The sequence below is a fragment of the Tamandua tetradactyla genome, chromosome 7 (assembly GCF_023851605.1).
Source record: "Tamandua tetradactyla isolate mTamTet1 chromosome 7, mTamTet1.pri, whole genome shotgun sequence".
Classification (NCBI taxonomy): Eukaryota; Metazoa; Chordata; class Mammalia; order Pilosa; family Myrmecophagidae; genus Tamandua; species Tamandua tetradactyla.
Genome location: NC_135333.1, coordinates 96,245,237 through 96,260,022, shown reverse-complemented (window position 1 = coordinate 96,260,022; position 14,786 = coordinate 96,245,237). Strand labels below are relative to the sequence as shown.

Sequence of the window (14,786 nt, the reverse complement as noted above, 5' to 3'; positions counted from 1 at the left end):
TGGCTGACCTTAACAGTTCCATTTTACGTTCTCAACTGTGGTCCATATGCCCAAGTCTCCCATGGCCCCACCAGTGGAGGCAGAGACTGTGCAGTGCTCCTGCCCTTCCAGTCCCCAGCTGTTTTCCACTGACTCGGGTGGACCTAATCCATCCACACAAAGGATCCATTCTGTTTCTGACCGACCCTTTAGTGAAAGCAGAATGGCTTGTGCTGCTTGCTAGGGCTGGAGTGTAAATGTCTCTCTGCCTGAGAAAGGCACAGATAGGCACTGATCTGCATCATTTCAGTGAACCCACTGGTGGAGTCCCCAACCTCCAAGATTGAACAAAAGAAATAAATAAATACTACTTTGCCTTTTAATGGTGGCAAGGATCTCCCCACCCTGTTTTCTGGCTTCAGATAATGGGTCTAGAAGATCTGGGGCAAACGGGCCATTGAGACTGTTGTGCCCCCTGCACTGTCAGGATGGAGGCAGCCAGGGGAGCTCAGGAGCTTGTGGCTGTGAAACGAACCCCACCCCCAAGGTGTCCAAAGAGCCCCCCAAGAGTGCTTTGTCCTCACCTCCTCCAAGATAGTATTTATTTTCAGAAACTGTATGATTGTTTTTGTTTATTTGTTTTTTATCTCTACCTATTGTACTGTTGTGACTTGGCCATTTGACTTTTTTATGAACAAAAGCTTTGTTATAGAAATCAGCATACTGGAGAACAGACATGTTGACTGAAAATACGGTCAGGTGTGAAATATAAATGTAGAAAGACTTAAAACAAATCCACTGATTGAAACTTATAGGCTGGCTAGAGACAGCAATATATAGAAATAGCTTTTTTAAGGACAGAACTAGACATTTGGGGTTCTCAAGCAAAAGTGTCCCCTTTCAGTTAATTTGCGTATGTTAAATATATCCCTCCTTCTTCAGTATTGCAAGAGTAGCTTGTGCTAAGAACCAAATGAGAGAGAGAGAGAGGAAAAGAAGCAGTCTTAACCATTTAAACAATCACACTTTTCAAGGATCTTTTGAATGGTGCTCAGATGCCCCCCAGTATAAGAAATGGTTTTGTTACCATCCCTTTTCCTGCATCTGGCTGAGAAAATACATGCTCTTAGAGCTCTGAATTCTTTTTATGATTTCTGTGCCCCACCTTAGGTTGATCCTTTATTATCTTTCCTCTGCACTGCAGCTTTGGCCTTTGCACTGCAGATCGTCCACAAACCACCACTCACTTTTCCCTTCCAAGCTATCCCATAAATCACTGCTACATCTGTAACTCTGAATCACACCTGAAAGCATGTCACTCTTCTGAAACTTTTTATAACTCATCACTGACTTTTATAGTGTTCTTATAGGGTCCTTGGAGACATTTTTCCCCTTAAAAAATATATTACTAAAGTTTGAGAAACAAATTACTAAATATATTATTAAAGTTTGAGAAATTTTCATGTATTGTGTAAAGTCCAAAATCTACTCTCAACATTCAAGGCCTCTGGAGTTTGGATCCCAACCAAATTTCATGCCTTAAAGTTCATTAATCCCTTTTACCTGTGGTTCCCAGGTCTATCTGTTCATCATAATCACTTTGAAAGCTTTTTCAAGTGACAGATCCCTGATCTCGCCCCTCAGAAATTCTTTGATTGAACTGGTCTGCAATGGGGCACAGGAAGCTGTATGATTTTTTCAATTTTCTTTTTTGATTCTTAGTACTCAGCTGGTCTGGGAAATCAAATTGGTTTCCTTATACCAACCTTCCAACCATCATATATTTCCCAACTCCACACTTGCTTTCCATCACCTTATGCCCTCTGCCCACTTTCCACCTAATCGTATCCCAGCTATCCTTAAGGCTCAGCTCAATTAACACTCACCATGGTTTCTACAAATACTCTCCCTGATTGCCCAAACCTGAAAACAATCTCTTACTCCTAGGGCTCCAGGAACACTACTTATCTTTACAATTTATTTGGGACATTATCACGTACCTCCTGTGTTCTCTCCTTTATTATTGCTGTGCATAATCTTTGACATGCTATTGTTATTTAACTTTTGACATATTTTGTTTCCCTATCTATAATGGAGGTTTCATCAGGGCAAGAATGTGCTTTATTCTTTTTGGATGCCAAATCACTAGCCGCTCTTTTACATATTGCTGGCTTTTAAAACAATCTGTCACTTTGATGGCACATGTCTAAAAATATGCAAGATAATTTTAACACTTGCATAGCAGTTTATGATGTATAAAGAATTTTCCTATCTGTTATTTTACCCGTTTGTCGTATTAACCCTATTAAATTTGGTACTCTTCATTACTCTCATCATCAAGCCAGGAAACAAGGCATCAAGAAGTCTAATGACCTGACCAAGGTCAAGCAAGTATTAAGTGGCAGAGCAGAGAAAATAATACAGTTGTATCTAAATCCAGAGGTTAGTGGCTAAGCTCTTAACCATTGTGCGATACTTCTTTGCATGTCATATATTTATTATAAATTTTTCATTTCCCGATTTTTACTTTAAGTACTTTTTATGTACAAGCAAACATAAAGCAATAGTCTCTATTCAATACATTAGGTTGAGCTTTTAACAAATGTCATCTCATTTAATTCTCAGAAGGCAGAAGCAATTGATTCTAAGGAGTCAGGGGAGGGAAGCCAGGGGAAAGGAAAATTCATGAGTACACAAAATTAGACTCCTTAAGGAGAAGAAGAATCTTTTAAGATCTTAAAAGATGGGTAGAAATAACCCAAGTAACCACTGAAAATAAGGGAAAACGAACGCCAGAAATTTCGGGTGCGATAAGAATTTTAGCCAGGCTGCTTCAGAATGTTTGTGCTGGAACGTTCCGTGCTGTGAGATAAAGTTGGCTGGGTAGGGAGAGGCCAGTCCTGGAATGAATAGAATCATTAATGCTGTCTTGATCCCTTAGGCAATGGAGGATTAATGGGATCACTTTTCCATTTAAGTATTTTCCTAATAATATTTTGAAATTTTGTCATTTTGAGTGAATCGTTGTCCTGTTATGCATAGAACAAAAACTTGATTTTCTGTTGAAATCCATAAAATTGATAGATCAACAGGATTAATACTTAGGTAATCACTCTGAATGATTAATCATTTCACAGAAGCACAGTCACAATGCCACAAAGACTTCCCTTCTTATCTCCTCTTCAAATCATAGGGCAACCACTAGGACCCTATCTGACTTTGATTCTATGGCCAGAGTATTTCTTCAAAAAGTTTCCTGTATGAGATGGAACATTTAACTTAAGCTCAAAAAAAGGAGAACTGAACAGGTTCCAAATGTGAACCAGTTGAGTTCAATCCCATGGTGGTGTTGTGAAATTAAAGTTGCTGCAGGAAAACTTTGGCTAAAAGATGAAACAAATGACCTCAGGAATGAAGAAGTACGTGTCCTATCTAGACCTGTCCCTGAAACTATGAAAATCCAGGGCTTCCTGGATTTTCCTGAAAGACCTTTGCCCTTTAAGAGATTGTGACACAGCGCTGACTAAAAGGGGGTGGCTGTGGGAGATTGACCAGAACTCAGCAGTAAACCCTGGGACTCAGGTTTCCAGGATCAAAACAAATTGTGAAAATGGACACTTGCTTTTCTTTACCTTTATTTAACACATTGTTACTTGGAATATTACAGAAATACTTTTAAATAAATTATCAGAATCCCATCTATTATAAACCAACTTTCAGAAAAACTACACAAAAAAGATTTGTCCCCACATTTGAGCTCTATAAGAAAAGAGAAAACTAAAATTAAAATATTTTATCATCTAACAATTTAATTTTTAAAATTAAATCATTTAAATTTAGTATTTATCAAATACTGTGTGACTACTATTTGTTTGAATCCTAAGTACTACAGATAAATGGTGAACAAGATAGCCAGTTTCTGTTCAAGTTGGGGAGACACACACATGAACATGTGTACCTCTCTAAACAAGAAAACTATCAGGTGGTGTAAGCGCTGTGTACAGTGTTGGGTGGCTACTTCAGACTAGTTTGCTAGGAAATTCTCTCTGAAGAGGAGATATTTAAATAAACCTAAATGACAGGAAGAAGTCAACCCTGTGAAGATTTGGGGAAAGCATATTTCAGGAAACAAAGAGAATGAATGCACAGGCTTATTTCATTAAGAACTATAAAAGGATACTATCTCTGCCCCCCAGTCTTACCTGGACAATCCTCAAGAGACCTAAGAAAAGAGAAAAAAACATAATGGAATGATAATGTAAAAGAATGGGGTTGAAACTAACAATTGCCTATCCTTTCTCAGTCACATGGTTCCTTAACAACTGTGCTTCCTCTAGAATATATCAACTATATTCCAAGTCAGTAACATAGTTTCCTTCTTATGACTGGAAAGATATCACATATTCTCCCTTCTAATAAATAAGATTACCACAACAAAATTAAACTATGCTTTCCATCAATTTTGAGGTACAATTATACATTTTAATTAACATTTGTGTTATTGAGTGTACTCAATTCAAGGTGATAATCATCCAAGCATCAGTGACATCACAGAGATTGTGAACAAACTGGAACTTCACCCAGTATCAAACCATAGCAGGACCAGCAAGGGAGTGAATCAGATCCAATCAAACATATCTGAATTAAAGGCACTTGATTTGTAAAGATATTTGAGATTTCTCTGAAAAGAACTTCAGCTCTACTGATCAACAGTTAGAGAACTCAAATTCATGAGATTTGAAGCATAGCCCTACTTCGACCAATAATCTTGGGTAAATGAAAACTGATTTCCTTTGGTTTAGTTCCTTCAACTATAAAAAAGTAATAATAACAGCCTTGCCAACCTCTGAGAGGTATTCCAAATTCTAAATAATAATAATAGCTACCACTTATTGAGAACTAAGGGACCCAACATCTCCTGCCATCCCTGCATGTTTATTCTTTGTTCTTCAAATTTGTAGTTTCTCTTTCAAAAGGTGGAATCCAGCTGCTCTTGTGACTTGCTTTAACCAGTAGAATGTGATTTAAATGACTTTGAGGAAATGCCAGAGCCTAGGCTTATAGTGGCCTATTGCTCCTGCTTTCTCTTTCTTAGAATCCAGCTCTAGACCCTCCTGCAAAGAAGCCTGGGCAAGCTTACAGAATGAGAATGAGAGATCACATGGAAAGGGAGGCTCAGACCTTCCAGGTATTCCAGCCATCCCGGCTGAGGCCCCAGAATAGTTGCCTAAGACTGTAAAGGCTAGTCAAACCATCAGCTTACCTCAGCCACTAGAGTGAACCCAGACCAGACCAACATAAGAACTGTTCGGTCGACCCATGAAGTCATGAGAAGTAAATTAATCATTGTTGTTGTAACTATTAAATTTTGGAATGGTTATTTATGCCACCATATCTGATATACCACGAGCTTTGATGTACAAAGCTCTTCCAAGTGCTTTATATTTAGTATTTAAGTGGATCTTCTAAGCAACTCTCTGTGAAGCCAGTGCTATTGACCTTATTACACAAATAAAAAAACTTAAGACTCTGTGAATTTAAATAACTCGCCCAAGATCACACAGCAGAGCAACAAATCAAACTCAGCCCTTTCTGGTCTCAGGCACAGATTTAAATCAGTCTACCATGCTATGATGATTAAAAATTGTGAAGGAGAAAAAAGGAGGATGGGGCTCTTACAAACCAAGCCAGATTATCAATATTCTTTTTCTATATGAAATAGAATACTTCAGTTTTTTAATTCAAGGAAATATCAATGTGCAAATAAAAAAGAAAAAAAGAGCAAATAATTTATCTATGAATGACTATGCACATATATCAATTAATATCTTATTTTAAAATAATTTCCAAACAAAATTATTTAATGCAATACCCTTTAAACAATGCATGACACTGAGGTGCTAGATACTCTGCAATATTATAAAAATCAATCCTATTGAGTTTCTCTGATACCTTTATTAGATTAGAAGCCACTAAACATTGTGTTCCCATAGGTACTAAATTCACCTGATAATTTTGTTTTAGGCCAGGCAACCTCCTTCAGCACCATTCCTTTTGCTCAACTGTTCCTGGGTCCACTTAGAACGAAATAATTAATCAAAATACCTACAGGTGAGAGAGGTTATATTCAATGAACTATTTATTTAGCACCTGCTAGTTATTTCATTGCTAGAGTCTATGGCAGAGTCAGAGAAGTCTGAAACCCGGTCTCTAATGAAGCCAGGAGTACATGGTAGAAATTGGCCAAGCTGTTTCGTCCCTTCAGTTTCTCTGGCGATCAGGTGAAAGCTCTTGCAATCGGTAATGGAGCAGCTGTGCTCATCCATCCAGAAGACAGTCATTTCAGTTGATGTCCGGTGCTCAGATGTGCCCATGAGCCATGATTAGAGATACTGTCCTGAAAGCCTCAGTGACTATGCACAAACTGCTGATTGCCAGCCCTTGTAGTTGCCCACCTAGTTTCCACCTCCCACACTGCATTTTCAAAGGTTTCAGACCCACACACTCACAATGCACCCAGAATAGCAGGCAAAATGAACATGTGAATTAACATAAACACCTCAATCCGCACTGCTGTTGAAAGACCCTCTCGGCATGAGTTTTTCAGCACTACGTGTTCATAGCTTCCTTTCCCAGCTCACAGCTTCATTACACATGGCTCAGGATAAAACTGCGACCGATTGTCTTGGCAACATATACATTTACTAAAAGAGGAAACAACTCTAAGGTTTACTTTAACTTTTCTATCTGCCAGTTTCCTTGCACTAATTTAGGAAATATTTTTAAAAGCAGTAGCTATTCATAGCCTAGAAATAGTAGCAGTAAAATATTTCATGAGCAAAGACACTCAGGGAAATGTGTTCGAGTTCCTTTTTAATACGAATCAAAGAGTTTGGGTGCCACTAATATTCTCCAATTATCTCCATTAAAATGATTTCTGCTCTAAAAGTTATTCTGTATTTGATCTTCTAGTAATTTACTGAATATTTAGTATATTGAATTACCCACATTGGAATTTGTATATGGCTAAAGAAAATAAAGATTACTCTAAGGAAACCCTAACTATAGATTTGAAAACAAAGAAACATTAATGCTTCAAGGCTATAGTGTGTAAATCAGATAAAAACACAAGTTTAAAATCCAAGAATTTCTGAATCTTTATTATAGGTTAGCAGTAGAAGTATTTGTAGTCTCAATTCAGTTATCTGTTATTTACATTCCACTTCAACATTCCTGTGGTTTTCCTTTTTTTAAATACATTCTGTTGATTAGTGAAAAGCAAAAGAAAGTTTTCAAAGCTGAACCTAAACACCAAAAAATAGATGATATTAGAACAACTGAATACTACAAAAGTATTCACAGCATTTTATTTCCCTGCTTCATTTTGTTGGCTAGGATGTTAGAATGCTTCCTTTAACTGTTATCTCAGGGCTTGCTCACAATTTAGGAAGTCGGCTAGGCAGCATTCCCAGGAAATGCAGAGGACATGACAGGGCCTGCACTCAGTTGGAATAGAAGCATATCTAGATAACTTTTATGGGCACATTGCCAGAAAACTGATACTTCCTCACCCAGTGATTAACAATTGTTACTGCAACGGGATTCCCACTCCAAAGGGCTCTTTTTAATGGTTTATATGTTTATCTTATTTCAAAGAGATCATTCTCCTGAAACTATTGAATTCTGTAGGTATTTGAAAATTTAAAACTTCATTTTGCTTTAGTTTGTTTTTAATTTATGATCTAGAATATGTAATATCTATGTAACTTTTTAAAAGATGGTAAAAAGTTACCAAAAAAGTATAAGTGCTTAAATAATACTAACAGTCGTTGAACATATATTATATACTATACAATGTACTAAGTGATTTTATTCATTAATCATTTATTAATTCATTCATTCAGCAGATATCCATTGTCTACTATGTGTACTATTCTGGGTCCCAGAGGGCAGCAGTGAACAAAACAAAAATCCCTGCTTTCATGGAGCTTTATATTCCAGGAGCAAAACAGTCAACAATTCAATTAGTAAAACATAAAGCAATTGTGATAAGTACTATGGAGAAAAATTAAGCAGAGAAAGGAGATAGTGAGTGACTGTGTGCATGTGAAAGGGTCACACTTAGTTGATGCATTGACATTTAAGCAGAGACCTGAAGGGGTAAGGGAGTCTGAAAGCAGATCTCTGGGAGATGTGTCAAAGATCATTGAACAATTATTTACTGTACACTTATGTGCCACTCGTTGTTTAGTGTTCACAACAGCACTATAGGGTAGACACTTTTATTGCTCCCATTTTACAAATAAGAAAACTTTTACAGCTTAAAAAAATGTAAAGAAACTAGCTTACAGCTCCATTATTTCCAAAAGATAGCTATAATTTGAACCCAGATCCTCCTGGCTTAAAAGCTCTATTTTTAACCATTCTCCTACTGCCAACTCACCTATCTACCTAGTGATAATGTTTCCACATGCTCAGTATCAGTACACACCTCATAGGATAATCCAATACAATATCACACTTAAAAAGAAAAAAATAATTGGGGAGAAAAATATAAATGAAGTCTAACTGATTAAAATAAAGCCCGGTCTGAAAATGTAGAGCTGTGTTCCAGTAGCCATGTTTCTTGAAGATGATTGTATAATGATATAGCTTTCGCAACCTGACTGTGTGATGTGAAAACCTTGTGTCTGATGCTTCTTTTATCTACCTTATGGACAGATGAGTAAAACATATGGATTAAAAATAAATGAATAATAGGGGAACAAATGTCAAAATAAATTTAGTAGATTGCAATACTAGCGATCAATGAATGGGAGGGGTAAGGGGTATGGTATGTATGAATTTTTTTTCAGTTTTATTTTTATTTCTTTTTCTGAATTGATGCAAATGTTTTTAAAAATGATCATGATGATGAATATACAACTGTGTGATAAAAAATAATGTTCATATTGTATGTTGGTTTTATTAATAAAAATAAAAAATAAATGAAATGAAATAAAGCCAGGTAAGAGATCTAGATGGAGACAGAGCTCACAGACAAATGAGAAGTCCCAGCAGACCCTGAAATCACCTTTCAAAGATAAAGAGGCAAGAATAAACGTAAGGAATGCAGAGGAGGACAGGAAACAAGTTTGTTGTTGGAAATCTTTATTAGCACTTTCCCCTTCCCTCTCACCCCTCTCTTCCTAAGCTATATCTCAGCATCAGGGTTGGATGTTTATACCTGGCCAAATAATTGAGCTTTTGAAAAGGTGGCAATTTATCTAAAGATTGGGCTTGCTGGGATGGGAACCATCTTCCAAGACCCACTATCCACATGGCTCCCAGTGAAGCTGTATATTCCACATGGCTAAGGCCATGCTGAGAAAAGGTGACAGAATTGTCACCATTTGGTTGTTCAGGCTTCTAGCCCTTTCCTCCTCACTCTCCGGAAGCTCATGTAAAAACAGAGGCCAGGTACCACCTGCACATTAAGTGTTTGTCTAAGGGTAGAAGGTCTGGGTGGGAAAATGAGGAAGAGGAAAGCTGGGTTCTCCAGCCACTCCAAACTTGAATAAGTGGAGTTTTTCAGCAATTGAGTGATTTTAGGGAAAGTGAACATGCAAAGGATGGTCAATTCTAAGCAATCAAAGGAAGATTGTCCTACTTAGTACTGAGGAAAGATGTTTTTCTTTCTGCCTCTCAAGTCCAAAGAGAAAACTCATGTCGAGTGGCTGAGACTGGTAAACTTTGAGGTCAAGGACCCCTTCTGTTGAGCTTAACTCTGAAGTTCTGAGTCATGCGCTGCGTGTGAAAAATAATTAATAGCATGATAAATATCAGATGTGGAAGATGCAATGAAAATTAGAGGTGCCTTCCATGAGCCCCACCCCTTACAAAAAGCCTGTCATGAACATTGCCTTGATCAACATTAGCAGGGCTATTAAGAAGTATCGCCTAATTAAAAGTCTACTCTTCCGTATTGCCTCTTATTGGAGTTTCTCTGCGTGGGTGTGTTCATAAGAGGAGTGGGTGAGAAAGTGTGTACTGGGTACAATTTGTGTTTCTGCAAGAGAAAACAGAAGCTCTCAATGAAAAGAACATATGTTTCTGGGACTGCAGCTGTGTAAAAAGCACGGCGTCCTTTAAGTTTGTACTAAGAAAAAGAAAAACTTCTGAAAAGTCTTTTATTTCACGCATTTCATCTTCTTGGCAAATTTCCCCTTGTACTGCCCTTTGCACTTGACCAACCAGGTCTTTCTCACCCCCAGGTCCAGAAAACGAAACGTTTCGAACAGTCTGGCAGAGCATGACTAACCAGATAAACCGCTCACTCGGGGATCCCAGAGGCAGCAAACCTCAGTCGAAGAACAGAAGTGACTTTCAGGGCGCACCTGCCCGGAGGCCTCAATCAAACGGAAATCACATCATTTGCAGAGGCTGGGCCAAGGCCGAGTAAATTAATCTGAATGGGGCGCGCCCCTGGCAGGCGGATCCGAGAAGACGCCTAGTGTGTGCTTAGAACCTGGGCAGGCGGCGCCCGGCTCCCCGCCTCCGCGCCTCCGCGCCTCCGCGCCTTTGCGCTGGCGGGCCATCTCGCCAGGTGTCCGCGCGCGCCGCCGACCTCGCTCCTGCTCCCGCTCACGGCCCGAGTGCGCGCATCTGGTCGAAGCTGCACCGTCTCACTCCAGCCTGGGCGCCGGGATCCAGAGGCCGCGCTATCCCCCAGTCCACGCCGCACAGCAGCGCGGGAGGCGGCAACGGGGCGGGACCAGAGGGCGGGACCGGGATCGAGCTGCTCTCGTGGATCCGCCGCGGCTTCGCCCGCAGGTACAACGGCAGGCGAGCGGATCGGTCGCCTCTCCGGCCCCATGGCAGCCCCCGGCTCCCCGGCTGAGTGCGGCTACATCCGGACTGTCTTGGGCCAGCAGATTTTGGGGCAACTGGACAGCTCCAGCCTGGCCCTGCCCTCCGAGGCCAAGCTGAAGCTGGCGGGGAACAGCGGCCTTAGTGGCCAGGCGGTCAAGAGCCTGCGGATCCAGGAGCAGGTGCAGCAGACCCTGGCCCGGAAGGGCCGGAACTCCTTGGGCAACGGTGAGTGCAGCCGGGCCATCCCTCTGCGCGGACCCTGGCCCTCGCCCCTTCCTTCTGTCCCTCCTCACCCTCATCGGCCTGTTGCTTATTGGGGGTGCGGAACCTGGTGGGGGTCCCCACCTGTTGGTCGCGGCTCCTTTGTATGACCCTTGGCGACTCCGGAGTCAGAACAGCGTAGTTGGAGAAAGCACTCTTTTTTTCCCCGTAATCTCTTAGCTTTTTCATGTATGTATCTACACATATTAAATGCACATGTAATGTATCCATTAAAGAATTCAGTCCACTCTCTTCGCCTCTCCCGTGTCCTGCGTTCACTCCCCAATCCCCAGCGGGTACAGGGCGGGGATTTAACCTGAAGGCTTAGGGGGTCTATATAACACTCTGAAAGTCTATACACAATTTTGGTGAGGTCATTTTTCTAGTAGAAAGCGCCCTTAGCTTTTATTGGATTTTTTAAAGAGTTTGTGACCCGTCCCCCGCTCCCCGCCTCCAAAATCCTGAAGAAAAAAAAAAAAAGGCCACGTGAAAGTACATAAGAAGTACTGCTGCTCCTACAACTCAGTTTGATTGTGGTGCGTTGCCCAGGTGCTTGGGGGTTCTCCGCCTAGTGTACGGGGCGAGGGTGAATCTACAAAGGGAACAAATTGGGTAGGAGGCTTTGGCACGGGGAGTGACCACAGCGCCCTGCGGAAGAAAAGGAGGAGGAAGGGGAATTGGGCTGGCCACAGCAGCCTCGTTGCCTCCCTGCGCCTGGCTTGTGAGCACTGCCTCCCCGCCCTCTGCGCACCCTGGGGCTGGGCTGGTCCCTAGGAAAAATTAAACCCGGAGGTGAAAGGGGTTAAAAAAAAATTATTTTAGTGATTGACAAGAGAAGTAGAAGAAGATGACAGGCCATTTGTTTGTGAAGATTAGAGAACATTGTACATCGTTTTCTCCCCTTCCAGAGTAAGGCGGTCAGAGTGATACAGTAACTCTTATCTTAATTGTTTAATATATTTTTATTATGAAAGTACTATAGGCTTATAAAAGAAAATAGAAGAGGAAAGATATTGAACAATTAATTAGATTGGGAAATGAGTGTGTTTCCTGTGATTTTTGTTTCCCTAAGAAGTCATTTGGGCAGTGAAGAACCCAGGACCCATTAGAAGACAGATCACAGGTTTAAAACAGCAGAATCTGGGTGACTGTACTGTTTTCAGTTTATGAAAAGAATCCTGAAGGATCAGGCAGTTAGTATGTAAAAACTTGAGAAATTAAGAAAACGATGTTTAATGTTAATACCTAACATTATTCAGTGCCTGTTTTGTGCCAAGAATTGGGCTATGTGGTTTGCATTCATTTTATTAAAGTTTTCAAAAAAAAAAAACTTGTGGGTATTTGAAATCACCATTTTACAGATGAGGATAGTAAGCACTTACATAACACTTGAATTCCCACAGATAGTAAGTGACAGAGTTCATATTTAAATGCCTGAACCTGAGTTTTTTTTTTAACTATTCATGACTTATGTAGTTAGGTTTTTTATTATTAATATAAAAGTGGGATTTATTAGACCTTAAGTCTCTCTGTGACACCTCTGGTCAGTCCTACCAACCACGCCCTAGTCAGTTTTCTTTTATACCACATTTCCTTTCTGCTGTGCAATTCCAAAGGACCTTACCTGACTCTTTTTTTATTTTTATTTTATCTCAGTGAATATTGTAGCCAAAGATGTAATAGTTAAGGTAAGGTTGAGGGGTAACTCTGCCAAAGTTATTTAATTCTTTACATTTTAGGGCTCTTTAACCCTGAGGAATGACCTTTTAAAATTGGTTTTACCTTTTCCTTAATGGTTTCTTTATTTTTATATATTGATGAATTTTTTATTTTACTAATGAATCAGTCTTCATTGATAACCCTGCATTCCCCTCTTTAACACTCTTCTTTCCCCATCCCACGTACCCTGCCTCTATTTTCCTACATGCCACTTAACACCATCAGTCATATGTGGTCTCTCTAACTTTACTAGGGTTTTATTATAACCTTGAAACAATTATATAAGATAGATATGGGGATCCATTTCACATATGAAGAAACCAAGACACACAGTCATACAATGAACAATTAAAGGTGCTTAGATTTGATCTAGGTATTTCTTTCAACAAACTGGAGCTCAGTCCCAAACCCACGCATAGTCTGTCCTCTTTACAATATAGCACATCAGCCTCTTGGTGAATTCAGCAACTGTCGATTGAGGATATTCATCATATAGGGCACTGTGCAAGCACTGAATTGAACATAGACTGCTGATTTTAAAGCCAGGATTTAAAGTCTGAGGAAGGAAGCCTTCATTTTCAACCCAAATAAATATAACCCACACATAAAGTGGTAAGCGATGAAAAAAGAAGAAATGCTAACGCAGGACGGAGTTTGGGAGTATGAGTTACTTGTAGATGAAGGGAATTTTGGAAAGCTTTGTAGAGGAGATGGTGTTTTAGATCTCAAAAAGTTCAGTAGGTTTGGATCTGGGGAGATGGTTGGAAGAAGAACATTTTAAGAGGGAAACAGCTTGAATATTTCACAGTTCACAGAGTTGGCAGGATAGAACAAATGCTTCTGTCCTAATGCTGAGAGCAACTACTTGAGTGACTCTTTCAAGTAAGGAACAATGTGTTTAAAATATTTTGATTACAGCAGCAGCTCCCCAGCATGCTGAAATATACCTGGCAGCCTACTCAGAAGGGCAAGTCAGACTGAGAGATAAGGTAGCAAACAACACGTACTTATGTTAAAGCCTAAACTTTTCTGAGACTCAAAAAGGAAATCAGTTTCAAAGAAATTTAATATTGACACCCCATGGAAGAATTACTTGGTTTGGTCCCTGTGTGGTGTTTGATTAAATTTCTTTGAAAGGGTCTTGGGGCTCATAATGGTTATGAGTATTGTTTTTAATGTTTCTGTATTGCTTTTGTCTCTAAATTTGAAACAGAAGCAGTGCTGGTCTAGAAAGGCTCCTCTATCAAAACAAATTCTGGGAAGAAAGGACCCTAGTGCTAACTGCTCTTAACTCCAGGGCCCTGGAGAATTCTGAATTGTTGACATAGTTGTAGGTTGAAGCCACAGATAATCTTCTGAAAACAAAAGATGAGATAAATTTGGGTGAAACTGCAAGAGTTTTTAACCCTTCAACTTCTTTTGAATGCATTAGTATAGGTGGGTGATAAACCATGTAATGTTCACAGTAAACCCGGCAAAGACTTGCTGTTATTTTAATCTCTGCAGAGCATTTTGAAGTTGGCTGTAACTCTTGGGGGTTGGGGTTGGTCAGAGGTACATAACAGCATTGTGAAATGAGTCTGTGTTATAGGGATTTTTTTTTTTTCTCACATGGGCAGTCACCGGGAATCGAACCTGGGTCTCCGGCATGGCAGGCGAGAACTCTACCTGCTGAGCCACCGTGGCCTGCACAGTTATAGGGATTTTAAAAAATTGATTCATAAATGTCACAGGGAAGACATTTAAGAATTGCCGGTATTAGCTAAGAGAAAAATTGAAAGTGCCCATATCCTATGTATTACACCTCTTGAAAAAAGTACTGCTTTACTTATTACACATCACCCCTTCCCCCATTATCTAAGTAAGAAGGAAGTCAGATTTTAAATAGTTGTATAAAATACTTGTAAAACACAACGAGCAATATCCTAGTACAATTTACAGTTTCTTTGGAAATCCACCATAAAAGCTTGAAGCAT

General features: G+C 39.8%; 1 protein-coding gene across 2 annotated transcripts in view; it reads left to right on the top strand.

Annotated features, from left to right (window-relative positions):
* Window positions 1–10,741: 10,741 nt before the first annotated feature.
* The window catches only part of PKP2 (plakophilin 2), a 121,544-nt gene continuing 117,499 nt past the window's right edge, over window positions 10,742–14,786 (top strand). The window contains exon 1 of one of the 2 annotated variants that reach the window (XM_077170496.1): window positions 10,742–11,055. In XM_077170496.1, coding sequence (XP_077026611.1) covers window positions 10,833–11,055 — 223 coding nt within the window. In that variant the 5' untranslated portion in view covers window positions 10,742–10,832. The remainder of the gene's footprint in view (window positions 11,056–14,786) is intronic. The other variant, XM_077170495.1, reaches the window with a different exon arrangement.